Source organism: Dromaius novaehollandiae, chromosome 4 (genome assembly GCF_036370855.1).
Source record: "Dromaius novaehollandiae isolate bDroNov1 chromosome 4, bDroNov1.hap1, whole genome shotgun sequence".
Classification (NCBI taxonomy): domain Eukaryota; kingdom Metazoa; phylum Chordata; class Aves; order Casuariiformes; family Dromaiidae; genus Dromaius; species Dromaius novaehollandiae.
Window position 1 is genome coordinate 7759302 of NC_088101.1, and position 26832 is coordinate 7786133.

A 26832-nucleotide genomic window follows, 5' to 3' on the forward strand; every position below is an offset into this window, starting at 1 on the left:
TTAGAAATATAGAATTTATTTCTCTTTACATTAAGACAGCAATACATTGTAGTTTTGAACATGCCACTTCTTGTATCATAGATGACTTATGGATCCTGCTTAGAATCGTGATAGCTATTGCTGGCCCAGATCAACACAAAATGTGTTTCTGGAGTTGTACTCCTAAGACCTTTAAAGCCATTAGCAGTAATCTTTTTTTTGCTGAAAATTAGTCTTGCAAATCCACTTCCTAGAATACATCTGCCACAGCCTAACTTATTCAGCTGCCTACCGCATCCTACCTTTAAGATAGCTCTCCTGGTCTGAAGAAAGCAATTCAAACAGTAGCAGTAGACAGGCAGACTGAGGATTCGCTCTTTACATCTCCCTTCAGACAACAGTTCTCAATAAAGGCAATTCCATGTTATGAGGCTGCCAAATTTATCACGGTCCTTGAACTGTGCTTTTGGCAGGGCAGCCCCTTCTCTATCCTTTGGGATCTATCAGTTCTTGCTCCCCTCCCGCACACGCACCCAGGTCAAGGTAACCAGAGTCAGCCTTAATTTTGACACCATCCTAGAACATGTCATATAAGAACTCTACAACAAGAATTCTGTGAGCAACAGGGAGAAAACAAAATTGTTACATTTGAAGTTTCCAATTACCATGAACAAGAGGTATCTGCACAACCAGTGTTCTGACAGCATCTGTTCAGTGTACTTCCCTTCATCCTTACAAATTCAGAGAAAGTGGTGGGGTGCTTTTTTGCTTTTGTCCCTTAATCCTCCACATGCTCCATTCCTTGATATCAGGAGCCGCCATACAGCAGTGCATCATCATGCTTACAGTGAAGATGGGGAGGGACAGCAGAGGGAGAAAAAAAGGGGGAAGGAGGGAGAGAGAGATACAGAGACACTACCCTTGGCAGGCTCTGCACCAGCCACACAGAGAATATGCACACACATTACAAGAGGGATTTTGCTTGTTTTTTTTTCTTGTAATTAAAAACAATTATTCCTGCTAAAGCTGGCTGTGCAAAATTTGTGTGAAAGAACCACCATTCAGTCTGACTCTGTTCCTGTAGACAGATTTCCTATTGATCCATTTCTTACTAGCATCTTGCTGTAGTTTTTCTGCTGTTCTTCCTTGAAAGTATTTTTGACTTTAGCTCGTTTCAGGCCTCCATCCCTGGAATAGAGCAGAAGAGAGGTACTCCATCAAGTTTGTTACCACTACTGTTATCAAAATAGGCATTATACCAAATATCTTAGTCAACTCTAGAGTCTTGTCTTACAGCATGTTTCAGGAGGCTTTTCTTCAGAACTTTTAAATGAAAGTTTAAGTGTGTTTATTAAAACAGCGCTTACCCAAAGCCTTAATGAATACGCAGGCCAAGTTTAGAGCTTAGCCTATAAAAGGAGAATAATGCCGATACCAGGCTGCACCTACAACTGAATAAAGATCCTTGCCTACGTGGGATAGCATTTCCCTAAAGTGTAGAGGCAGCCAATCTTGTGGAAAACCACAGCTGTCCCTTACGTTACTTCCTCTCTAGGGCCAGCTGGGCCCTGTAGCTCTAACAGCTGGCCCATTTGGGTTATCAGTATCCTGCTCTCACATTTGCTTTCTGTAGTCCAATAAAAATTAAGGAGTTATATATTCTAATATTCAACTTCTTACTGAAGTAGCACGCACTCTGAGGAGGTCAGTACAGCAAGGACTTCCAAGGCCTATATTTTATTGCTCATTGTTCATCAGTGCGGCCAAGTAGCTTCACCTCAACTTCAATCTTAACATGAGAAACTACAGCGAGGGAACCCTCTTCAAATGCACAAAGCCTTCAGATAGAAATCACTGCAGGGGAGCTACATGCTGCCAAAGACATTATGCATCCTTTTTCTCACCTGTACATATCTGTACATGCAAGTAAAGTTACTCCCTTGTTTTCTCCTGACCAGAATAGAGTGAGGTTGAATGGTATGTATCACAAAGCTAGGAAGGGAAGCCTCTCTCAACCATGAGGTGTAACAAATAACAAGTAAGTCTAGAAGGGTAAGGAGTCCATATACTCTAAGAACGATGGCATTACTCACCAGGGAAGTTCAGTCAGTCCTCCTTGGCGAGCAATGGCAGACCTCACTCTGTTGGCAAACTGAACGGCATCTTCTCCTTCCTTCAAAAGGTTTTAAGTTAAACATAATGAGATCAGAAAGAATTGAATTGAGACAGAGTTCCATCACACTTTTTCATCTGCTGCCTCATCAGATTAACTTGGTGACAAAGGATCCCTCATCCCTTCTCATGCCAACATAATCTGAGCTTCCTGTGTGTTACTCATTTAGCTCTCATTTTTCCCCAAATGTTTAAATTAGGGGACGGTTTTGCTTCAACACAATGAGTTCATGGACAGTTTTGCAAACTATTAATATACTCTTAACTCCAGCTGGCATTACTAGCAGCGCTACTGTAAATAGCAGTACGTTTATTGCTATCTTTTGAACATTTAGTGCAGTGCTGATGGTACCAGGCTGCGTTCCACACCCTTTTCCAGCGCAAACCCTACCAATCCTTTAGGAAAGTATGTCAGGAAAAGCAAAGTTCAGTCACAGGGCAAAATCAACACTGACAAAGTCCAGTATAAAACCCTTTTGATTTGGGGGTGGGGGGGGAAATGGAGGTTGGGGGAAAGAGGGAAAAAAAAATGCCTGCAGAGACGGTGTGGATCTTAAACAGCAGTCAGACAGTCAATCATATGCCAAATTACCTTTCTAACCATTGGTGGCATGTACCACACATTGCACACAATGGCCCAGCTGGTCATTATTCGCAGCAGATAGCTCACAATATTATATTTGCTGCTGTTCCAGAATGCATCTCCAAACTGAGGATCATACTGTAAAGGATCACAAAAAAAAAAAACAAAAAACAAACTGTAAAACCGTTTCCTCACAGGACACCACAGCCTGTTTCAGATCTCTGGGGGATGCTTTCCATCACACGCCAGAGAAAGAACATTCGCAACTAATGCGTTCCCTTAACACAAGGCTTTAGAAAGTTAACCCATGCTCATTTACATCTCTTGTGCTACATGGCAGCGCCAGCAGCAACAGTCACCCGTTTCCTGGAACAGCCAAAAGAGCTGCTTCTGCCATGAGCTACGTGCTTTTCTTCCTTTCAGCACTGGGAAGGACTAGCTGGGTCTCCCTCTGCAGCCTTCCTTTCTTCCAGTTTTCTGGAGAAAGACATCAGTCCTACCAAGTCTTAAGCAGTGAGCTCCGCAGGCTGAAGGATCAACATCTCTCTCTGCCTCTCCCTGCCCCCTCCTCCCCACCTCTGCCACACTACACCTCTCTCTGCCTCTCCCTCTCCCTATCCCCCCCACCCTCCTCCCCTTCCCTTGCTCCCCCCTCAGCCTCTGCCCCCCACTGTCTCCCCCACATTCCCCCTGCCTACCACTTCCCCCCAGCCTCCTCTCTCCCCCCCTGCCCTGCCTCACTGCCTCTCTCCCACTGCTGCTCACTCTCTGCCTATCTCCACCTCTTGCTCACTGCCTCTCCCCCTCCTCCTTTCTCTCCCCCTGCCCCCTTTTCCCCATCTCTCTCTGCCCCCCTGCCTCTGTCTCTCTCTAGCTCTCCCTCCCTCTCTCCATCTCCCTTTCTCTGCCTGCCCCTCCCCTTCTCCTCCCCTCCCTCTCTTCTCCTCCTCCTCTCTCCCCACCTCCCTCCCTCTGCCCCTCTCTGCCTTTCCCTCTCTCTTGGCTTCCCCCCAGCCTCCTTCCCTCTGCCTCCCTCCCTCTCTGTGCCTGCCCCCCTCCCTCCCCCTGCCTCTCTCCCCACTCTCACTCTGCCCCTTGCTGCCTCTCCCACCTCTCCCTCCCCCTCTCCCTCACTCCCTCTGCCTCCCTGCCTCAGTTAAGCTCCAGTTTTTATCAGCAGCTGGGCTGAGACAGCTTCCCACCTCCCCGAGAGAAACAGAGCCAAAATCATTTACAAGTTAAGCAAGCGCTTATTTCCCCTTACCTTGATCGCAACGGGATAGATTGTCCCTCCTATTTCAAAGCTCCCCTTCTTGAACATCATCACAGAGGTATTATTTATGCAGGTGCCTGTCCAGGAGGGAAAAAGTCACTACTTCAAATAGTCTTGCAACTGAAATAAGGCAGGCTACACCAACACACAGGTCTTACACTCACTGAGGAGTAAATGCAGACCCTTTAAAGACAAAATTAAGCATTTCTCCCCTGCTGTCCTTCATTCTGTCCTGCGACAGACTGCCTGACTGAGGCAAGACCACGTATTAGAAAGAAAAAGCACAAGGCGGAGGTTAACTCTGTAGGACAGTGAATAGATATTCACAGGGTAAAACAAATAATCTTCCCATTCTTCTGCATACAGTTTCTGTCAGGAGATCCAATAGCCAGAGATTGTATACTGTTGTCTTTGTGAAGTCTTATATGAAAGGGAAAAAAAAGAAAGCAAGCCCTAATAAAAATCTAAGCCATGGGTCAGCTCCATTAGAGCACCAGAAGTCATGACAAGGGAATAAGAGACGAGATTATGCTGAATAGAGGGAAAGAGCTGTTCGGTTTCTTACCTTCTGGAAAAATTAAGATTGGAAGTTTGCTCTTATCTGCCACATGTTCCCTCAGTCTGTGGAAGCAGAATGAAAGTTTAAAAAACAGCTCCTTTCCACTTTTATTTCCCCAAGCTGGTGCATTTAAGAAAAAAAGCCTTACTTACATATATTTATAAAGAAACCAAAGCTTTATACTGGAGACAAATTTGTATCTGGCATTCTGTTCATAACAAATCTGAAGCTTTGTGCATGCAGTCTTTTAAACCCTCTGAGAACTGCTCCCATTACTTTTACACTGAGGCAACATCCTCTTTTCTTTCCTGCATACTATTTATTAGCTAATGACTATCAGGAGAGCCAACAAGTATATGCCATTAAGTCATTCCCATAAACTCAACTTGTAAGAAACAGCCTACATGAGAGAAAAAAGTATACACACACGTGGGGGAGGGGGCGGGAGTGGGGTGAAATGGTCCATCCAGGCTCTGCTTACTTAACACCAGATTTCTTTAAGACAAGATTTCCAATGCCTACAGCTCACACTACCTTGACAACACTTGGATGACTTGCCAGAGCTGTCCTGCCATGTAGAGGCCAACAAAGAAGAGGAATGGTTTGGGTAAAATATTCCCCCATTCACAAGAGCACTTTACCCAGTCTAGGCCTTCATTAAGGCAATTAGGCCTAGTGACATGTCAGCAGTTCTTTTCAAGTCAAAAGCATTACTTTGCTTTGGCCTAGATGCCAGTTTAGAGTACCGCCTTCATATACAGGCATGGCTTGCCACACATGCACTATTATCGGTTCTAAAAGGAGCTAAGTCAAGTCCTCTCCTATATGCTACACTGTATTTCTGCAAAAATATGCCTTTCTTTTAAGGAGCTCAGTTTTACAACTAGATACATTCTTCCCTTACCTAAGCAAGCAAAGCTTGCCAATTCTAGTGGCTCCCAATTTGGAATGATGTCCTGATGGTTAATGTCACAAAAAGCCTGTTTTATAATCAGGATTTCCTTCTCAACATATAGTCCCTGAATTTGATATCTTCATGTTCTTTTAAAGTGTATGTCTGAATTAGTCAAGAACTGGTTATCACGCAGATGGTTACCCAGATCAGATCTTTTGATCTAGTCAGCTACAATCTAATCCTTACCAGAAGCTTTGGCCTGAAACACCTGACACTGTGTAAAGTATTCAAGCATTCCTCAGTGACCTGGGGCCTGGCATTTTGACAACAGTCTACTGTAGCTCAGCCCACCCAAGCAAGCACATTCAGGCTGTTCTGAATGAACCAGTCTGCTGCAAACCAGTCCCTCTTGCTCCAGGAGCTGGCAAACAGTCACTGCTATACTGATGGCTTCTACTCCTACCTGCTTCTACCGGTTGGTAAGGTCCTGCATCGTTTCAGCCTACAATAATATGGAATTACAGATGACTGGTGTCCCAAGGATCAGGGCTTGTAAGCAGCAGCCATCATTTGGAATAAGACAACTAGAAGTGGTCCCTACCAACAGAAGACGCTTTTGCAAGACAGCTCGAGTCCTCACAGGACAATGAGGTTCCAAGTGCCATTTCTCATAGTAACCTCATGGGCTCCTTGGGCTTTTGTCTTTCCAAATTAATAACTCCTACTCTGGGTCCCTGATTTTTGAATTACCGTGCAGGGATTCTCTGCACGTGGCGCCTCGAGCACTGGTAGATATTACAATTACACTACCGCTGCAACTGGCCCAACTCATGCCTCACCTTTTTGTCACTAGATGGCGGTCTTTGACTTCTGAGCGTTCAAACCAGACATGAGGACAGGCCTTTACGGTGGCTCTCTGAATAACTCCCATTAGCCCACCATGAACCTGGCCAACCTGCAAGCCCAACGAGACGCGTTAGCACAGAAGACTCCTGGAAAGCAAAACTTCCTCTCCTGCACCCCTACTAAAAAAAGCCTACTGGAGACTGCAAATCAGGATTGGGAAATGCCAGTAAAAACTAGTAAAATGCATTCATTTGAAAGGGTCTGGAAGTACACGTAAAAGCTTATCTCAGGTTTCATATCAGATGAAGAACCTGGCATTGACATTGCCAGGGTAACTTTACTGGAACAAAAACTTCCCTGTAATCAAACTTCAGCACAATTTATACTTTTCCTGCTGACTAACACTGAACATAACACAGCTATTAACTTTAAATTTAAATACAGAATCCCACAACCAATATCCCACAGCCTTCCCCTTTCACATCCTCCCTCTCTCCTCTGTGATCATCATGGACCTCTGCATACCATTGCATAGCATCCATCATTTGTCAAAATGATCGCATCTATCGGTGATGTGTGGTTGGCCACACAAATGCCTCCTTTCTGAGGTTTGTTTTCCCTGCAAATACAGAATTTGTTGTTAGACTAACAGTGCAGGGAGCACCACATTACACACACATTTCTTTAAAACTACCAGGTGAGTCAGCATCTAGTGCTATGTCGACCCGCGGGCCATGAAAGAGCTGCCCCATTTCAACAAAGATATTCATGCATGTAGAGCTATGCACAAACATTTAGGCTACCCTAGCATTGGCTCACTCACTTGTTATGGTAATGGATAGTACCAGAGAGAGCTCTGACAAGGATCCGGGAGCATGTGAGGTGCACCAGTTCGCTCAGATAGCTTTTCACACTGAAAGAGAGAACACAATAGCGTGGAGCATCCTGGAAAGCAGATAGACACAGACCATGTTGTTCTCCAGCCTACTCAACAGAGTTGGGGCTAAGAGACATTTTCCTGGGATTCAAGAGCACAGGGGAATATTCCCAGCTCAATCACTCACTTGCTACAGCAGCTCAGCCAAGACACATCATCCCCTTAGTCTTATTTACTCAGATAGCAGACAAGGCAGATATTTCCTCGCTGGATATTTTGTATCCTAGCACAAAAGTAGCCCAGGATTGGTGCCTCAGAAATGCTAGCATATAACAGAGGACTGACCTTAGCCTGGAGACCCAACTACAGAACAGGGATGCCAACATTTCTTCTGAATTATAACTTGGACAGATGACAGGAGAGGGAGGGAGACCTGAACAATTCAGCACCACCTTCAACCCTTTTTTGCTTTACTTCTGGCATTGTCCCCACACAGAGCTATGTCTGCCCTTTTCTACATACTCCTGCATGTTACTGGGCTGTCCCTGGCTAGACACTGCTTCACTATCATATCCTATCTTCAAGGCACACTGCTGAATTCAGATTGCTTCCTCTGATTATTCTTCCCATCAGCCCTTTTAGAGAAGCCTGTCTTAGTAATTCAGCAGGATACTGCACTACTGTTTTGTCAGGTGGATCTTTCATTTATTAATTCTCATTTCTTTCTGTCTTCCTCACTACTTGTAACAAAGTCATGCCAGCGCACACCTCTTTCCTCCTTTCCTTCAGGAATAGACATCACCAGCACCCTATCTGAAGGGCTGTTTTGGGTCTCAGTTCTTTGACTTTGCAGTCCTGAGACAATGAGATTTTTGGTCCCCGAGATCTTCCTGACGTTTTTAAATTTCAACACCTCTTATGCTTATCTCTCATAAGAGGAGGGGCCCATCAAAAATCACCATCCTCAGTGCCAAGCCTGGCAAGAAGCCAACCTCAGCCTGAGTTTGAAATGCTGCCATAAACAAGGACACCAGTTTGTGGGTGGAGTGTACTATCAACGGCACATGACTTGTCAAAATCTGTCCAGTCTTAACCTTGAATTCTCTGCACTGCGATGCTACTGACTTGGCTAGTCTGTCCCTCACATACACAATACACGCTACTTACCTGCTGTTTGGCAGCTGCCCTATCACTGTTGTCCCTACAATCATTGAGGTAATCCCAATGGCAGCAAGGGTAAAGCTGTAAGAAGAGAGACATTAAAGCAGAATAATTAGTTTTGTTCCTTTTAATATCACCTTCCCCTTTAAAATGGAAATGGATTGCAGAAGTTCAGTTATTCCTCAGAATCTTGATATACCCATTTCTCTATAACTCTACTGTTAATGACTCCCTGTCACATATTGCTCAAAACCATGGTACAGCAAAGGCAACAGCATCAGATACCCCAATGCTTGTAAGGTCAGAGTTTAACTAGAAGTCACCCAATTTACTCTTACGTTGCCAATCCATGTGACTTAGGGGATATACTCACAGAAAAGATGACCACTTGCCCTAAACTATTCTGCCTAGGGAATGGGACGATAAATGTTGCGAGTGGCTTTTTAGCCAATGAAGAGTTTAAGCCAGTTAATTGTCTGTATCCACAGGTGGCCTCTGCCAATGCTAACTTTTGCGACAGAACTTCAGATGGCGTCTCCTAAGAAGATAGACATTGACATGTTCCCAGGTTAACATAATCCCTCAGCACCCACGAGCTCACCGCAGGGGCAGCAGGAAGCAGTACCGCACCACAACCCCAATGACCCACACGACAGTCAGCCGCAGGCTGATGTAGTGGAAGTTGACATTAGTCCTTGTGAGGAGATTCCAGGAGACCAGCTCTTCAGAAGAAAACCTTTGGGTGACTTCATCTTCCACAATGGCCTCAAACCCTTTTCTGCAGAAATAGAATATGTCGGAGAATTCGAAGTCCACTCGATGCAGACCTGCAATTTCTTTCTCCATAGTGGTTTCATCTCTTTCTATGATACCTTGGGAAAGAAAGTGTAACCATATGAAAAGATAATTCTGTACAGTAACAGCCATCCTCCAAATTACTTGCTGCTCTGCAACGTTCCAGAAGACAGCTTTATTATCAGAGCTCTACACCTATGACATTAAGGTCAGAGGAGTAGTTGAACACTGCATACTCTTCAGCAGGCTGGTTATAGCTCCCTTTCCATACGTAAACCCCTTGAGGAGCAAACATATCCAGTTCTGTTGCCTACTGGAGGTGAAGCAAGAAAGCCAACCCCTTCCCACCATCTGACACATTGCAAACTCCGAAACTTTATCCAAGACCATCTTGTGCTTCCACAGAAGAGGAAGTGAGAACTTTGTCCCTTCAGAGCCCTTCTCCCAGTGCTCTAAGTGTATATTTAAAGGCATTCATGCCCCTGCGTGGAGGCGTCCCTATTTTCTAGGCCCGTGGCTCTAGTCAGGCATCGTGGCTTCCCACAGCCATACTCTGCTAAGACCTGCTCTGCTGCTACCTGTCCAAGTCCCAGACCATGACAGCTATCTAACACCTGAGAAAGAACCAGCTTTGGACCAAATGCACCTACCTTCCTTCACAGCAGAAGTCTCTTCTATGAGTAGAGACAGGATCACACTGTTTTTTAGTCTTTGTTTGTTTGTTTTTATTATAGTATACACTAAAGAAAGAAAAACCCCTCCGAAAGGAAGTCAGATAAAGCTGTGCCTAGAGGTCCCTTAATGTAATAATGTAGTTTGTCACTAACGGTTGTGCTTTAATTGAACTCTGCCATATAATGCCTGACAAAACAAGGGAAAACTGCAGAGTTCAGAATTGCAGTAGAAATAGTAAGTACTTTTTTTTTTTTTTTTTTTTTTTTTTTTTAATTTGTGGTCTGATAAGCCAGTCTGGTAAGCACCAATTTCTCACCGAGTCCCTGAAGGCGAGAGCAAATGGAGTAAGCTAAATATAAAGATCAAGTAGCTGCTGTCTGGTAAGCAAGTCTAGCTCCAGAAGCTGATGACTGAAGAAATCTAGACTGGCATCTAACCAGAACAGCCACTGCCTGCAACACTCAACTAGGATTACAGAGGTCCAAGTTCAGGTCACTGCTCTTTCAGACTCCCTCTGACAGGTTGCATAATCTCTGTGCTTCGATGCTGCGATTAAAATGAGGGAAGGAGAAGGCACCCAATTGTCTCAAAATACACGACACCTTCCCACAAATACACATCCCACAAAATCAGAATCTACTTCCTATGAAAGTCTTGCCAGCACATGAAAGGAAAAACTCTGGGAATATATATGCTGTGCAAATCGCAGGTAACTTTAGACTACAACTGATCCAGGGAATGTTTGTATTGCACTGTATCACACATGGAGGCTCCTGGCTCCTATCTCTTGGCTGAAAGTGCTGCAGGTGCACCACGTCAGAGCCTAGGGTTCAAGTTTAGCGTACTGCTGGCCCGGGCAGGATGCCCTTGCTGTAACCTCTCTTCTCAAAGGCCTGTTGCATCACCGCCACACCACACCGCTGGCCCACACGCTGCCTTACGGGTGAGGAGCTCAGGAGCATTATGCACAGAATTAAACACACGCCGCTCAAGCGATACACTTCGCTTTCTTCTAATCAGGAGTAACATTTAACAGCCTTTAAGCCCTTGGCCAGGAGCAGAGCTGAGCTTGCCAGAGGCAGCTAAAAGGCAGCATTACACAGGAGCACAGCAAACATCACTCATAACTAAAAGATGGACGTAACCGCCCCACTATTCACAATGTCATGGAGCAAGCCCTGAGCCCTTGAGCTTTAAATCTCAAGATCTCATACTCTAATTAGCTAATTATACCATGCTCAAACTTCTTACTACCTAGTTACAGTCACACATTTGCATAAGCCCTTCTTTCACTGGATGACACTTTCAAAATTTTTAACTGAGCAGTGTTTTGGTGGTTTTTTAAACCCACAAACTAAAGAGCAGCACTGCCTTTTGACACAACCAACACCCACACAGACAGCCGAGAGCCAGTCACTCAGAGATACACATCCAGCCTCTGAAGTCCTGCCCAGCAGAGAGTCACCCATTGGGCCCAGTGTGTGACACGCTGCCCTCTGACACGGGTGACATGGGAAGTGGCAGCACCGGATCATTCCCCACCCAGCAAAAACAACAGCTGACCTTTTACCTGGGACCGTTCTGTCTCGCGCCACCAACGCAGGGGCACTGGATGCTCTCTTTGCGGACAGATACAAGAGACCCTGGGCTCTGGTACTGGAGTGAAAAATGCTGCCTCCTCAGTCATGCTGTCATTTGGCTGTCACATTGAAAAAACCAGGTGACACTGGATTTTAAGTTCTTTGGAAAAGGTACATTCTTTGTTCTGCCAGGAAACAGTGCCCTGAACACTGGAAAACAAGTCATTTCACACACATCTGTGATCCTCCCTCCTTTCCTAACCCACCTCCTAGTGATGACTGGACACAGTCAGGAAAGAGGGAGGAGGTACTACGAATTCTCCTCAAGTCAGACAGCCCTGAACACACACGTGCCTGCCTTTACCCCCTTTTATTCAATACTCTGCAATCTATTATCACCAGGAACTTCTCCTCCCTCAGTAAATACTGCATAACGCAGTTGGGCCTTTCTGCCTGCTCCTGTTCTGACACCTCAGGGGCCAACTTAAACATAGCACTGCTACACCTAGACCTTCCCTGGTCCCCAAGTAGTTTCATACACGTGTAGGAGCCCACAGCGCCTAATCACAAGTCAGTTAGTACTGAACTCTTTTTCATTACTAGAAATTCAATGTGTAAATAGCTGCAGGCCCTGATGGCCTAGGGCATTCAGCAGTACTCGCCTCAGATTCACGCTGCTGCTCCCCCAAGTTTCTAGTGGTCCCAGCGCGTGCACAATTACCACTGTAAATGCAGATCCATGTTTGGTGCCATCTACCTAACATCTGTTCACACCTAGCATAGCATTCATAACCATACTATTACACTGAGCACAGAAACCACCTAATATTGTTTGGCGGTTCTGACCGCACACGTGACCATTCGCATTTGGGCCTGTCCTCTGAGCTAGGACAGGATTTTGGAAACAAGCAGGCTATTGGATTGCAGGGGGAACTGAGAAGAAGCAGCCAGGCCTCAAAAGGCAGTAAGTGTGCCCAGATCTGGCTGAAGTCAAAGGGACCCTCTGCAAGAAAGGTAGGATGCTCATCACAAGCTTCCTTTCCTATCTTTTTTTTTTCCACCCCCTCTCCTCCCCTGACAAGAATCCGGACAACTCAAAAAAGCTCTTGAGAGCAAAATACAGAGTACAGCTTGGTACAGGAGACCACAAATCTCCCATTCCCATACTTTCTCAAGTAAGGAGGAGCTAGATGCCAGCAGTCCCCATGCAAAAGGGAGTCACACCATGCCTCCTTTGCGACAAGCTTCTCCTGGCACGTCACGAAACTTAGTGCAGGAGAAGACATGCACAGAGGGCAGATGCTTCAGTTTTACTTTCAAACACAATCCAAAAGACTGTTTGAACATACAAGGCCTACATACAATCATCTATGAGAGTTATCCACAGGCATTATTACTAATGCCTCAAGAGAAATCAAATAGACGGGCACACACAGATTTGCCCAGGCCATAAACTACAGCACATCTAGTACACCCCTCAGCTGCACATACAATTGGAATAGGTATCCCATAGGGCTACTTTGGGTTTTTATATAAGGATAACTCATACAGTGATATCCACTACCCAGGTATTCTCTCCCTCAGTTTTTCTTTCTTTTCTAGAGAAGAAAAACTATGTGCCACAGTCATCAGATATACAGGAAAAAGAGCTTGTAGCTGCAGCAGCACAGTCCATCTCCTGCCCTCTCACTCGGCTACAGTGTGACGGCACACTATCACCTTACAGGAAGGAAGAGGAAATCTAGCAGCATCACCGACCAGCCGTGAGGCATAGCCAGCGGGACACTTGCATTACATTGGGTGTTCATTGGGTTCCTCAGCCTCTGTCTTTTCCACCCCCCACCCCACCTTGGGAAAAAAAGACAAAACCAACAAAACAAAACAAAGCTGATTCAGGACACCAGCGACTGGCACAGGACATTCATATTTTCACTTGCCAAGATTAAAATCACAGATTAAACTAGAAGTCATACTCTGACCGCTGTTAAGAGCTGTTGTGCAGCACCTCCAGTTTATTATTACTGCTGCTAACGGACAGCTGGGTCTGCCACCATCCGAGCCCGTTTCATACCTGGCCTGCTGATAGTACAATACCCATTTTTTCCAGCACTGGTAAGGATGCTCTTTTTGAAACGAAATACACACGACCACTTCAGGAGTTCGATCCCCATTACTGTAACATGTTCACACAACAGCTATTTTGTGGGATCAGAGAACAATTTCACTAAGCACTGTCCTATTTCCAGGTGTGCTGCCTAATGAGGCAGTATACAGTAAAAATGCTAACAGTAAGTCTGTCCAAAAAAATCAGCATATCAATAGAAATATGAATGCAGTCAGGAAATGGGAGAAGACCAAGTGCTGGCTACAACGGCAGGTTCAGCCTTCCCCTTCTTTCAGCTTCCTGTGCAAGTTCTGGCTATTCTTGCTGCGTGTACAACTCCAAAGTCCTCTTGCAGACAACTCTGACCCAGTACGGCCTACCATGACATGCTGCATAGGATAAGATACAGTAAGAGAAGTAATTTCAAAATTAGGATAAAGGAGGAAATATGAAGCAATTATTCAGCTCTCTTTCTACAGACAACGAGAGTAAGAAGTCTGCCTGTAAATACTGACATAACTCAAGAGGGCAAAAGGGAAATAGAAGCAGACTGAGAGGAAGGAAAAAAGTAAAACACCACAAAGAAGAGTGCTGGGCTTGGACTTCAAAATGCTTTCCACTAAGCTCTCGGATCTCTTTAGAGATCTGATACTGTCAGGACTGAGGGCCAGCAGCCTTGTCAGCATTGACCTAAAAGCAGGCTTGAAGACAAAAGCAAGCATTGCAACACAAACATTTCCTTCAATTGAGAACAGTCTCCATCTTAAGCCTTGCTTTGTTTTACTAAACATATTGTTATTTCATACCCTTGTTTTCTCAACCCCTCTGGCTTTTCAACCATTCAACACAGGCCAATACAAGAAGCATTTCATTCTACAATAGCACTTCTTGTGCCAGTAGCATTTCAAAATAATTAGATCTAACAGTAAGCTAATAACCAGCCCCATCTCCTCTCCTGTTCCCTCTCGCACACACATCTACTTCTTCATTTGAAATGGTTCCCCTACTTCAGCATGCGAGTCTTATCAGTATGACTTGACTTGATTCTTACCATTAGCAACAGGAGTTTTGAGCATCTGTGGCTGTGCCTTTTTGACACCTTTTTCTATCCGTATAGTGGCCCACTGTTGAAGAGAAAGAAAAGTTAATTTCACAGCTGTAATATTCACTTAATATTCACTTAAGCAAGTCTAAGAAGTGACAGTTACTTAGAGACAGGTTGTGACTTTCAAGGAACCTCTTCACCTGGTAACAACCACTCATCTTCCTCAGATGCATGCACAAAAACATGGATCATTCCTCTGAAGAAACACTGCCTGAACATATTTCATAGCCAAAAAAGCACCCCGTGACAGCCAATGCTTCAGACTTCGCTTGCCTGTCTTCAGAGGGCCAACTCAAGAGCTTCACAGATTTGTAAGTTTAATTTCAGATACTTCGCCACTGAAAGCCATATAGGCCTGTATCAGTCTTGCCGTTTGCACCTCAGCCACTGAACGATGACAACATGGGAGGCTCCTGGCTACCAGTTTGTGGGAGCAGTCAGCCCTCCCACATGGGCACAGTGCTGAGCTGGAGAACAGACCCTGAGCACGCAACACACGTCCGCAAAGCCAAGAGACATCGCAATTCAGCTCATCTTCTTTCATTATCATTTCATGCTCTTTTGTGAGACTCACATTTTCACTTCTTGAAAGAGTCACAATATCAGCAACAATCTTGCACGCCATTAGGAAATACCCTCCAAAGGATATCCTCCTTCCACTACCAGACTCCTGATCCAGCCACACCCCGCAAAGTAACCACATGAAACTGAAGAAGAAAAAAAAGGTGTAAGTGCATTAGGTCAAACTGAGGCCTAAACACAGCTAGCTGAACTGAAAAACAAAACAGCATTTGCAGTTGTGGCAAGCCTTGTTTAAATTTGGTTTCACTCAAAAGAGGACTGCACCCAAGATTTTTCCAAGTTGGGCATAACTGACATTTCTCTTCGCCCTGAAACCGCTCATTTCCCGCCATTTTTAGGGCTAAGAGCAGCAGAGAACCAGGCTAAAAATGTCAGTTCTAGTGAACAGCTGCAGAAAACTGTTTCCCCTACTCTTGAGAGTTGCCAGCTGTTTTGGGTACAAAACTCCTATTTTATGGTAGGCAGGTCAGGAGAAGGAGAGGGCATAAAGCTACCTGAGCTCACCCACCCTGCCCCAGCACCACTAACATCGAAGTTTCCTGGCTGCTCTGTCCCTCTGCTTCCCCCACAAGCACATGTGGCAAAACCACTCCAAGGGTTAGGAGCCTGCTTCTCATTTCCAGCCCCGATTCATCTCTAGCCAGTTCAACCTGTTCTCGGGCCAAAGGGCTTCAGCTGACTCAGGTCCACAAAGTGCTTTTAAATCACCCTTGCATCTCCCGCATGCACCTTCGTTTTTACTCAGTTAAGCATGATAACCCCATTGCTGCTCCCAAACTTTTTTGACCATGCAGCAGCCCTTCTGCCTTGGACCTGCTCTTTCCCCACATCACTGATTTTGGAAAGGACAGAAAGCTCAGCAAACGACGACTGATTTTGTGGTTGCCTGTGAAGATAAGGCTATGATTATTAATCCTCTCACACACAGCTTCATCCTATTTCCAGGAAAGCTGTTACAATGGGTGTTTCTCCGACAACAGAGGCACACAACCTGACAAAAATTAGCTCAAAGGTAGGGATCAGGATATTACCCTGTTCAAACCTCAACTTGCTCTGCAGTCCTCAACCAGTATCAAAGGAATACTTTGTTGATTTAATAGCATATAGATGGGCCTCAGTGGTCTGCAGAGAGCAGACCAAGAGCAGGGTAGGCCAGACAGAAGTGATTGCCCACAGGCACAGCAGGGCACGAGCACAGCTCACAACAACTTAAGTTTTTGAAAGTATCAGCCCACTGCTAAACCATGCAGTTTCCACCTCTTGCCTCCAGTAGAGTTGTGGGGCATTTGGGGATCCAGTTTCATTTTGAAGGTTCAGTATCCTGACCGACAGCGTTATCTCCACCACGGAGCTTCCCAAGGCAGCAGACTGCCAGGATTGCTAACTGCATCTGATCCTGCTGATTCAAGACCTACCCTGCCAACACGTTCACTTGTTTTCTCAGTTCTTCTTTTGCCGAGGCAATAGCTGTTCCAGGAGCTACTACTTCCAAGGCTAGCTCCGTACCTTCTGGCTACATGTGATCCTCAACAATGCTACAGCCATGAACATCCTAGGAAATACCAAAGCAAACATGCTGAGTAATTTCTTCCTTTAAGAATACCTCCATTTCTGGAGTTCCATTTCTGGAGTTCCTCTACCGACTGAATTCGGGGGACACATGGATCAGCAAATACGCTGATTTCATCTGACCAGGCTTGAATCATTACACAAAGCTGATTAGAACATTTCATGAGCAGGCAAGCCACTTTTACTACACAGAAAAGCGAGAGCTTCAGCCACATACACTAGCAGAAAAAATGAGTTTTCATCTACGAAATCCCCTCAAATTGGTAATGAGAATGCAGTGTTGCCACCCCTTGTTTTGCAAAATCTGGGAGAACAGTTTCTCCATTCGGAGCGCAGAAGAACAACACAGCATTCCCTACAGATCATTCTTGCTATGGAAATCATACTGTTACAAGTAAGCTCAGTTCATGCTAGACCTAGTGTTAAAGTCTGAGACCAAACAGAAGTCAGTAACACCATGAGGACAGACTGCTGAGACATGCCTTTGTAATGCTCAAAAGCTTGCAACATCCTAATATACAGCAGTATCTTTCAACACTCAGCTTTGCAAAGGAGGCAATGGACTTTTCCCAAAGCAAATGGAAACTACAGGGTCATGCAACCCAAATAGGTTTCTACTGCTTAGATGTGTTTATCTACCCTTCTCTGAAAAGGGCATTCATGCTTCCAAATTTCTCCGACTTCTGGCCCACAGGCTCACCTAACTTCAAAGAGCTGCAGCACCACAATGAAGTGCCAGGAGATGGGAGCACCGCCACAAGCACGGTACCAACGTGGCACCCCGTACAAAGGTTGCACAGATCATTTCAGGGGATAACCGACTTGTGCTCCACAAGTCAACAGTTGAGGCAATTTTATTTTTGGTGCCAGACTTCCCAGGGGATTTAGGCATGCTTTGTAAAACCAGCAAGCAGGAGGAAGACTATCTGCCCTTCTTGCTCAGCAGTGTTAAGGCATTCTCTGGGGCCCAGGGGACCCAGGGCTACTCACCCCTACTGCAGACCAGTTTGAAGTCCTCCCCTCCAGCGCTTGCTCTCTCTCTCTCTCTGTCCTATTTCCCAAGACCATGCATGTTCTTACCACCAAAGAACAAGACTTGTTTGCTTAAATTTACTTAATCTAATCCTTCCGCTTATTCTCAGGCACTTAAAATAAAGGCACTTTCATCAAAGCTAAAAATTTAACTTTGATCAAGTCAAAAATCAGTTTACATCTACCTTGAAAAAAAGACACCACATGCAGAAATGTGAGTAATTTCCTTTCCTTCCCACTAGCTACTGATTCACACTGCCCATTGCCGTTCCAACTGGTTCCTGTACTAAAGCACAGCCCTGTGCTTCAAAGAGCTACCACAACAGAACCTGATTCATACCACACAGGGGAAAACACCTTGTCCTATTAGAGACCAAAAAGCATCTTGAAACAAAATTATAAAGCATAGCCTCCATTCTACTTTTACACGGAAGATGAGCAAAAAGCAGCAGCCTGACAGGTTTTTCAGATATACTGCTCATCAGCAATACTGACACACATCAAAGGGGCTCTTCCTCCCAGCCCGCGAGCTGGCTGAGCAGGCAGCCTCAAGCACCTCGGTGCACACCTCACCTTTTATCGGGAATTCCTGAAGCAGTTTTAGGGAAGGAGTATAAAACCCCCAAATCCTGAACAGATTATTAAAAAAAAGGGGGTTCTGCAGCCTGGGCTACCCACTAATACGCAGAGTTAGAAAGCCACATGATTGCAGAAACTGTGCAAATTTCACCACAGGTCTGGTTTCAAAATTGCAACATTTCAGCTGCTCAGGATGCGTGAAGTAGCTTGCATGCATAAATCACACACAGGCACAGTCTGAGGAAGACTCCACACCACATTTCACAAGGCAAGAACATATTCACCTCTCCCTGAAAAGGTTTCCCTCCTAAATCTTTAGGAAAGGTTTTTAAGTTACCAACACTTTAAAGAGATATACAGCAAGTCAACAGCCTATACAAAATAAGTCAAAAGATCTACTTCCCTTATACATAGGGGCTATGCATTACTCAAGAAAGGTCCAGTTAAACCTCAGAGGCAACAATCACACGTCATTTGTAACAGATGTCCAAAAACAACCCTATCTCCAAGCAGATACCCATCTCTAAAGCCAAATTTGACGTATCGTTTCACGTAAGCATATCTAGATGATGTTTTGCTGGGCTCCATCACAACTTGATTTATTATGAACATTTCAGAAACTGTCCTTGTTTCCCTAGTAGGTGGAGCTTTGCCTCTCATCCCCCTTTTCAGCTTTAAACAACACCTCCAGTTTAATAGCAATGCTTGATCATTACATAAGAGGATATTATTAAATATCTGGAGTCATATGAAGTTAGATCACTGGTGTTCCCCTATTTAGAGATACTGGCAGGTCATGTTCAGAGCAAAAGCTGATGTGCTAGTTTAAGCGAGCGCTCCTCCTTGGAAGCTTTCCAAAGGTTAATACCAACAGAACAACTTCAAAGCATCTCCCACACAATGCTGTGGTGTTTAACCCCAAAAAAATCTGAATACCAATTGTTGGGTTGTTTTGTATGAGGAGGGAGGAAAACAACAATGCGAAGAGCAGGAATTGTTTTGGAATGAGTATGAAAGGTCTTCTGCAGTCTCTCTTCTACCATCTTTTCCTCATTCTGATGGTACATCTTTGTCACTACCTCAAAACAGCTTTTGAAGTGTTTCTATACACACCATGAGCTATATAGCAAGTCTTTCTTGGTGGACATGCACCCGAAGGGCAGCGAAGAGTATGCCTTGACTGGGAAGCACTGGGCATCAGCAACACAAATGCCAAATAGTTTGTTCTACATAAACTTCATGCATTTTAACTTTAAGACAAGATTTGAATATAGCTGCTTTTTGTTTTTGAACAGCCTTTAGTTATCAATAGTATCTGAAATCCTGGTGTTCACATGCCATGAAACTTTGAGCAGTTTCAGGTCAGTGCTGTTGGCCAGAAGGATGGCGAGGTAAATTACTGATGTAACAGCAGAGGGTACGATTAGCAGAGCCGGGGTTAGCTATGTGCATGGAGCCTTGCTGATTATTGAGAAATCTCTGTACAAAATATGCATAAGGGCCTGCACGGGACTGGGGTCTAGGTTAATAGATCTGGGGAATTTATATACTTTAAGATTAGTAAGCCGATTTCCTAAATTCTTGTTCCAAAAGCCAACGCAAGCCTTGTAAACATGGGTGTTTCCTTCATGTCGGGCTCCCCTCAAAGACATGCTTCTTGTTAACATCTGAGCTGGCAGCCTTTGGAGTTGCTCTCTTCTTCCAGAGTTCTCAGTTTCTCCTCTGTGCTGACAGTCCTTGAAGGATACCAGCCACGCAGTTATGAAGGCCTCTGCTGACACTGCGCAATGACATTAGTCAGCACAGCTTGCCTAAGAAGCCAATTAAATAGGAAACTGTAGAAACCCACAATGAATCACGTACTTATAGCCTACGTATCCTCTGTGTTCCTTCCCCACCCCATTACACCTAGCACCACATTTTGTAGCTTGCAATCCTGATGGTTTACAGGAAAGAGCAGCACCCATGAGTACTTTAGGACAGACAGGCCATCTCGCCTAACCCACAGAGCCAGAGCCTACAGTTTGACCAGAGGTGCCAGAAGGTGCTTTTCCCCCCACCCAGGTACATTATTCTCAAGTTGAGGTCCATTCACCCCATAGGGATCATTTCTAACCCAAGTATCCTTGGCTTCACCTCCTTGCTACTGAATAATGTTACGCCTTTGTCTAGTGAAAACAATCTCTGCAGGGCAGGATAATAAACTATTAGAGACTGCTTCTGTTCCAAGGAGCCGCTATTAAACCCAGATGGATCAGCTACCTGACATGAAACACACTTATGACTCCCAGCATCTGTTGCGCTTTACAGTGCTCCAGGAGAAAAACCAACTGAAGAAATGCTGTCTCGGCTAATCCAAACTCCCAGCAGCAGTGTGCTTGCACAAAGCGCGGGATGGGGGCACTCTGCAACCAGCAACAAACAATTAGTCCTAATAACACATAGTGAGGTGATGTTATTTTTTGGCCTAATAATTTTATTTCACTCAGGCTAGCTAGTTTCCCTGAGAGTTCAATGAGTTTCCCTGAGATTTCAACCTTAATGCAAGACAAATCACTCTCCGAAAGGGTGGTCTCTCCACCGCTTAGCAAGAGAGCTCGAACAGCACGCTTACAGGTGCTGTATAAACCCCAGCTCGTATCAGTTTATAGAAGAGGTAAACAGAATCCAAGACAGGGGAAGAGTGAGATCAAGACAGAAAGACGCACAAAATTCAAAACTGGAAACCATGTGAGGACAATTAAAAGCAAACAAGGAGAGCTGTAACATGCTGTGACAACCGCAAGCAGCAGTGCCTGGCATTTCAAGAGCGGGCAAGAGTTCAGCTGCAAATGATTTTGCAAGCGTCAGCCTGGCAGAGCATCACCGACCCCAAGAAATTCCTCACAGGAGCAAACGGCTGCCAGAGAAGCTTTTGGAGCAAAAATCTTGCTCTCATGTGGGACACTGAAACATCTCTAAAAAACATATGCCAACACGATGCCAGAGGTCATTATATTAGCACTGAAAGGGAAGCAGCATGCAGAAGAAAGTGAACAGTTTTCTAAAAGTTTATTTAGTTTGGCAAGAAAATTCAGAAGCAAGGTCGTTATACTCTAAGGTCATCATACCTATTTGGGGGGGGGATTCCTAACAGCTAGTAGACTGCCTGCTGTACTGCATTCCTCTGGTATTCAAATAGCTGCTCGCATTTTCCTACTCTTTTTCCCCTACTCCAACAGGAAAATATGCTCCATATGAACATGGTCATCCCTTCGGGGTCTAACGCAACCCAAAGGGCAGTCCAACAGAAGCATATCCTCAACAGTGCCACATCTGTACATGCTGTATTTTGTTGGGAAGAATGCACCTTTCTGAGGCAGCCCAGCAGAGAAAAAAAAAGCTATTGTGCCCCAACTGATCTCCCTCATCAGCAACGTCAGACAGGCAAAGTACAAGAACGCTCTGTTCATAAAAGGAGCTTTTCCACTCCCCACCTCTCCTTGGAACATGCTTGTAGCACAGGAAACAAACATCTGCTCCCCTGAAACAAGCACAAACAGATCTATTTTTATTAGTAGGAAAAAATCCAAGCGCAAGTGCAGTACCATCCTACACTCGCACCATACCACAGCCTGGGAGATGACCGCACACCACAGACTCGTATTCGTGTGCCACCTGACAACGCTGGACCAGCAAACACACCACATAGTTCACAGTGAGCTTTTGACTCCCCAACTAATCGGTCCCTGGACGATGGTGCCCAAGATGACAGACCCAGACCCTTAGAGCAGAGTAGCTCCAATAAACACACATCGCTACCTGACAATACCATGCTCCGTAGAAAAAACTCTGCACAATCGCCAACTGCCTGCTCCCACTCTGCCAACATGGGGGAGGGCTCTAAGCAGGCAAAACCTGAGAACAGCACCATATTCAGCTGGGGTCAGTGAGTGACCACTTCACCGACCGGTCTTTCCACCTTGCTCATCAGAGAGGCAACAAAGGCAGCAGCAGCAGCGCAGGCCCAAGTCCTCCGCAGGCCCAAGGGGCCACCCTCAGGCACAGCAGCAGGGGAGACTGTCTCTGTAAGCAAGGGCTGGAAGCCAGAGGGGAAGCTATTAAGTTAGCCGCTGCGCTGGAAAACGTTTCAGGCATCGGCGACTGCAGCATCCGTCTCGGCCATCAGACCGTAGCATCCTACAATTTGACACAGTCACAAAATAGGCTATTGCTGCTTGGTAGAAAGCCCGTAATATCGAACGCGACAGCCCAAGAGATATCAGAGACTTGGGCAACCAGACACAGCTAGCAGCTACGTATTGAAAACTTTTCGTTGTTACCATTGTTTTTGGCAAGTAGAAACCAGATGTGACAACACACATTTTTAATGGGCTTTGACAGGAGCTGAACAGAGCGGAATCCAGCATCGAGGACCCAGAGAGATTCCTAACAAACTGCTTTCTTTGAGGGATTCTCCCCATGCAGCTGCTCAGAGGGCACCAAGAACCCACATCTGGACTTTGCCTTTCTAAGTCCAAGCGGACTGAGCTTCTTCACTCTCCTGCAGCAAGTCCACCTTACCTGATTTTCTTCTTCCCAATTTGTCATCAGCTTCTCTTTTTAATACATATATACATCTATAAATACACAAATGGATAGCAGAATTGGGCATGTTATTCCAAAAACAGTTTCAACCATGCCACACACAAAGGTAACATTTGTCATTTTCTTTTCCTAGATTTGTCATTATCTCCTCCCTTACACATTAGAATAGCACTTATACTTTGCCTATCTGGTCACCATCATGAAAACACTGTCAGATGCTTCTCCACACTTATGCCCAAGACATTTTGAGTTACCTCCTGTCACAACATTTGATGACACTAAAAATAATGATTAATGATCTAAAAATAAAGAATGCAGACTGCAGTTAAACACAGGTAAGGGCAAGTTGTTCAAATAAAACTATCTTACTAGGTGATCTGCGTTGTTCCCCCAGGCTGATGTGACCTTTAGCTCCTCAGCTTCTGCTATCTGAATTCTTGTTCCCAGCAACAACTGTGTTTTCTATCCTTAACAGTTATCCTCATACCACTTCGACTGTGTAAGAATAAACCGGCTCCAGGCACCTTAAAAAAAACTTCAAGTATGTGCATCCTCACCAAAAGCCTTAACACACCACATTTCAGATACATTTAACAGATGCCATTTTTATTAGGTGGTTGGTTGTCATTTAGCAGAGCACCAAAGATCTTTAAGGCATTGAAGTGCATTAGTGAGGCTTGGCTGAAAGCCTCATGGAACGAGATCAGATTTGACAAAACCTATTTTCCATAATAACATATTGATTGGTATCGTATTGCCACGGGTTGCACCTGCATCATTTTGCTTTCCCCCTTGCAGTTGTTTTGTTGTCTTTGATTCTCTTTCTCCTTGGAGAAAACACGAAAAAAGTTTAACCCAGACCATTCCACCCATTTCAAAATACTTCCCCACCACCGCAGCGAGCTTCAGAGGAGCACTCTCATGAACTATATCCCATTTAGAAGCCGGTTTCTTTGCAAGAAAAGCTTGCCTACCTACAGCATCGGGGGAAAGCAGGATGGCTGAAGTCCCACACTACTACAGCTCGTATGAAATCGCATTTGTTCGCACCAGAACTTGCCATGGCACGCTGCCAGAAATGGCACGTCCACACAAGTGTGTGACCCGATCTGCTTTACACAGATTTAGGGATCTGCCTGGCGGTTTGAACTCCAGGACAAAGACACGGGGATTTTGCTCCATAAATGAACGCAGGACACACTGGATATTACCAAATTCACCCCCAAATTCCTACCTGCATGAAAGCTCCTGCTCCTGCAAAGCAGATAGCACCTTGCCAGGCATCACCACATTTGGGCTCCACCACGAAGGAAATGGGATGGGGGCACATTTAGGCCCCACCGTGAGGGAAAGGGGCAGAAGCTGGGGGGGGAGGGGGGTTAGGAAGAAGCCCACTTTTGGGCCCCACCGTAAGGGAGGGGGGGCAGAAGTGGGGGGGGGCACTTTTGGGCCCGTGAGGAAAGGGGGCAGAAGTGGGAGGGGGGGGGACCTACTTTTGGGCCCCACTGTGAGGGAAGGGGGCAGAAACAGGAGTGGGGGGGGGGAGCCCACTTTTGGGCCCCACCATGAGGGAAGGGGGCAGAAACAGGAGTGGGGGGAGGGGAGCCCACTTTTGGGCCCCACCGTGAGGGAAGGGGGCAGAAACAGGAGTTGGGGGGGGGGGAAGCTCACTTTTGGGCCCCACCGTGAGGGAAGGGGGCAGAAACAGGAGTGGGGGGGGGGGGGGAGCCCACTTTTGGGCCCCACCGTGAGGGAAGGGGGCAGAAGCAGGAGTGGGGGGGGGGGGCCACTTTTGGGCCCCCACTGTGAGGAAAGGGGGCAGAAGTGGGAGTGGGGGGGGGCGGCACTTTTGGGCCCCACCGTGAGGAAAGGGGACAGAAGCGGGAGTGGGGGGGGGGGAAGCTCACTTTTGGGCCCCACCGTGAGGGAAGGGGGCAGAAGCAGGAGTTGGGGGGGACCCACTTTTGGGCCCCACCGTGAGGGAAGGGGGCAGAAGCGGGAGTGGGGGGGGGAGCCCACTTTTGGGCCCCACCGTGAGGGAAGCGGGAGTGGGGCGGGACCCACTTTTGCACCCCAGCATGAGGGGAGGGGGCAGAAACACAAGTGGGGGGGGAAAGCCCACCTTTGGGCCCCACCGTGAGGGAAGGGGGCAGAAGCAGGAGTGGGGGGGGGGTGGCACTTTTGGGCCCCACCGTGAGGAAAGGGGACAGAAGCGGGAGTGGGGGGGGGGGAAGCTCACTTTTGGGCCCCACCGTGAGGGAAGGGGGCAGAAGCAGGAGTTGGGGGGGACCCACTTTTGGGCCCCACCGTGAGGGAAGGGGGCAGAAGCAGGAGGGGGGGGGGACCCACTTTTGGGCCCCACCATGAGAGAAGGGGGCAGAAGCAGGAGTTGGGGGGAGGCCACTTTTGGGCCCCACCATGAGGGAAGGGGCAGAAATGGGAGTGGGGGGGGACCCACTTTTGCACCCCACCATGAGGGAAGGGGGCAGAAACAGGAGTGGGGGGGGGGGGAAGCCCACTTTTGGGCCCCACCGTGAGGGAAGGCGACAGAAACGGGAGTGGGGGGGGGGGAGCCCACTTTTGGGCCCCACCGTGAGGGAAGGCGACAGAAGCAGGAGGGGGGGGGGAGCCCACTTTTGGGCCCCACCGTGAGGGAAGGGGGCAGAAACAGAAGGGGGGGGGGAGCCCACCTTTGGGCCCCACCGTGAGGGAAGGCGGCAGAAGCAGGAGTGGGGGGGGGACCAGCCCACTTTTGGGCCCCACCGTGAGGGAAGCGGGCAGAAGCAGGAGTTGGGGGGGGACCCACTTTTGGGCCCCACCGTGAGGGAAGCGGGCAGACGCGGGAGGCACACGCGAGCCCACCATGAAGGAAGGGGGGGGGGGGGCACATCTCGGCTCCCCCCATGACGACGGGGCTGCCGGCCCCGCGCGGCCCCTCCCCCCCCCGTCCCCGTCCCCGTCCCCGTCCCGCCGCGGCCGTTGCCGCTCGCGCCCCCTGAGGCGCCGCCGCTGCCCCGCGCAGCCCGCCCGCCCCCGCCTACCTCCAGCGTCCGCACCAGCAGCCGCATGTAGGCCTCGGAGATGCCCAGCGACACCCCCAGCGCCGAGGGCACCACGATCAGCGCCAGCACCAGCGCCAGCCACACCGCGGCCACCCGCGCCGCCAGCGAGCCCACGTCCTCCATCTCGGGCCGCGCCGCCGCCGGGGCTGGGGCTGGGGCTGGGGCCAGGCCGCACCGGGCAGCGCCGCCGCTACCGCGCAGAGGGCGGGCGCCGCCGCCGCCGCCGCCCCTAAACCCCGGCGGGCGCTGCCGCCCCCGGGCCCGCCCCCAGGCCCGCAGCCCCCGCCCCGGGCCCTGCCAGCTCATTTACCTTTTCTTTTCTTTTTTTTTTTTTTTTTTTTAAATCTCACCCCTTGCGCTGCTCCCCAAGGGAGGAATCAGCCCCGCAACGCCGAATGAACCCGCCCCCGGCTCTCTCAGCGCATGGCAGCGGTTTCCCGAGAACCGAAGTTTTGCAAGCCGGCGAAGCGTCTTCTACCATAAATACTAATTAACAAGATAGCGCAGTAGTTATGACCGCCTGAGAGGAGGTTTCCCTGCCGAATTAGCCGCAGGAGCTTTTTGCCCAGAGGACTGGGTACCTTTGTGTTTCCTGCAGCCTGGAGGCAGGGGAAAGTGGCCTTGGGAAGCAGCCGAGGCCCTCACACTCACTACACACGCCGTTCAGCCGGGCCAAGCCTGCCCCTGCACTGCTTGTGCACAGAAAATGTCGCTTATTTTGCCATGAGGCAGATGTTCCTCCAGTGAGGACCTCCTTGAAGGAGAACAGACGATGCTGCTCGAGAAAGAGGCCTCTTTGGGGAGCACGAGTTTAGGG

At 47.3% G+C, this 26832-nt stretch overlaps 1 protein-coding gene across 3 annotated transcripts; it reads right to left on the reverse strand.

Annotated features, from left to right (window-relative positions):
- On the reverse strand, positions 1-26437 carry LOC112990440 (glycerol-3-phosphate acyltransferase 3). 3 transcript variants are annotated; one of them, XM_026112149.2, is made up of 13 exons: positions 16602-16746; positions 15179-15311; positions 14551-14623; positions 8947-9217; positions 8352-8426; positions 7131-7220; positions 6833-6926; positions 6301-6416; positions 4573-4628; positions 3999-4084; positions 2744-2872; positions 2073-2152; positions 1-1167 (listed from the first exon to the last, which is right to left on the reverse strand). In XM_026112149.2, exons 2-13 carry the CDS (start codon positions 15305-15307, stop codon positions 1041-1043), a joined length of 1326 nt encoding a protein of 441 aa, XP_025967934.2. In that variant the 5' UTR covers positions 15308-15311; positions 16602-16746; the 3' UTR covers positions 1-1040. The 3 variants fall into 3 exon arrangements, with proteins under 3 accessions (XP_025967934.2, XP_025967932.2, XP_064366385.1); XM_026112147.2 differs by lacking the exons at positions 15179-15311; positions 16602-16746 and adding an exon at positions 26366-26437; XM_064510315.1 differs by lacking the exons at positions 15179-15311; positions 16602-16746 and adding an exon at positions 25995-26266.
- Between the last annotated feature and the right edge of the window lie 395 nt (positions 26438-26832).

What these genes read in the sequence shown, in the direction of transcription:
- LOC112990440 (XM_064510315.1), bottom strand. Translation starts at nt 26,138, where the DNA reads ATGGAGGACGTGGGCTCGCTGGCGGCGCGGGTGGCCGCGGTGTGGCTG. An exon ending in TGCTTCCTGCTGCCCCTGCG is followed by an intron (nt 8,427 to 8,946) that starts GTGAGCTCGTGG and finishes CTCTTCTTACAG; the next exon opens with CTTTACCCTTGCTGCCATTG. An exon ending in GGACTGACTGAACTTCCCTG is followed by an intron (nt 1,168 to 2,072) that starts GTGAGTAATGCC and finishes GCTCTATTCCAG; the next exon opens with GGATGGAGGCCTGAAACGAG.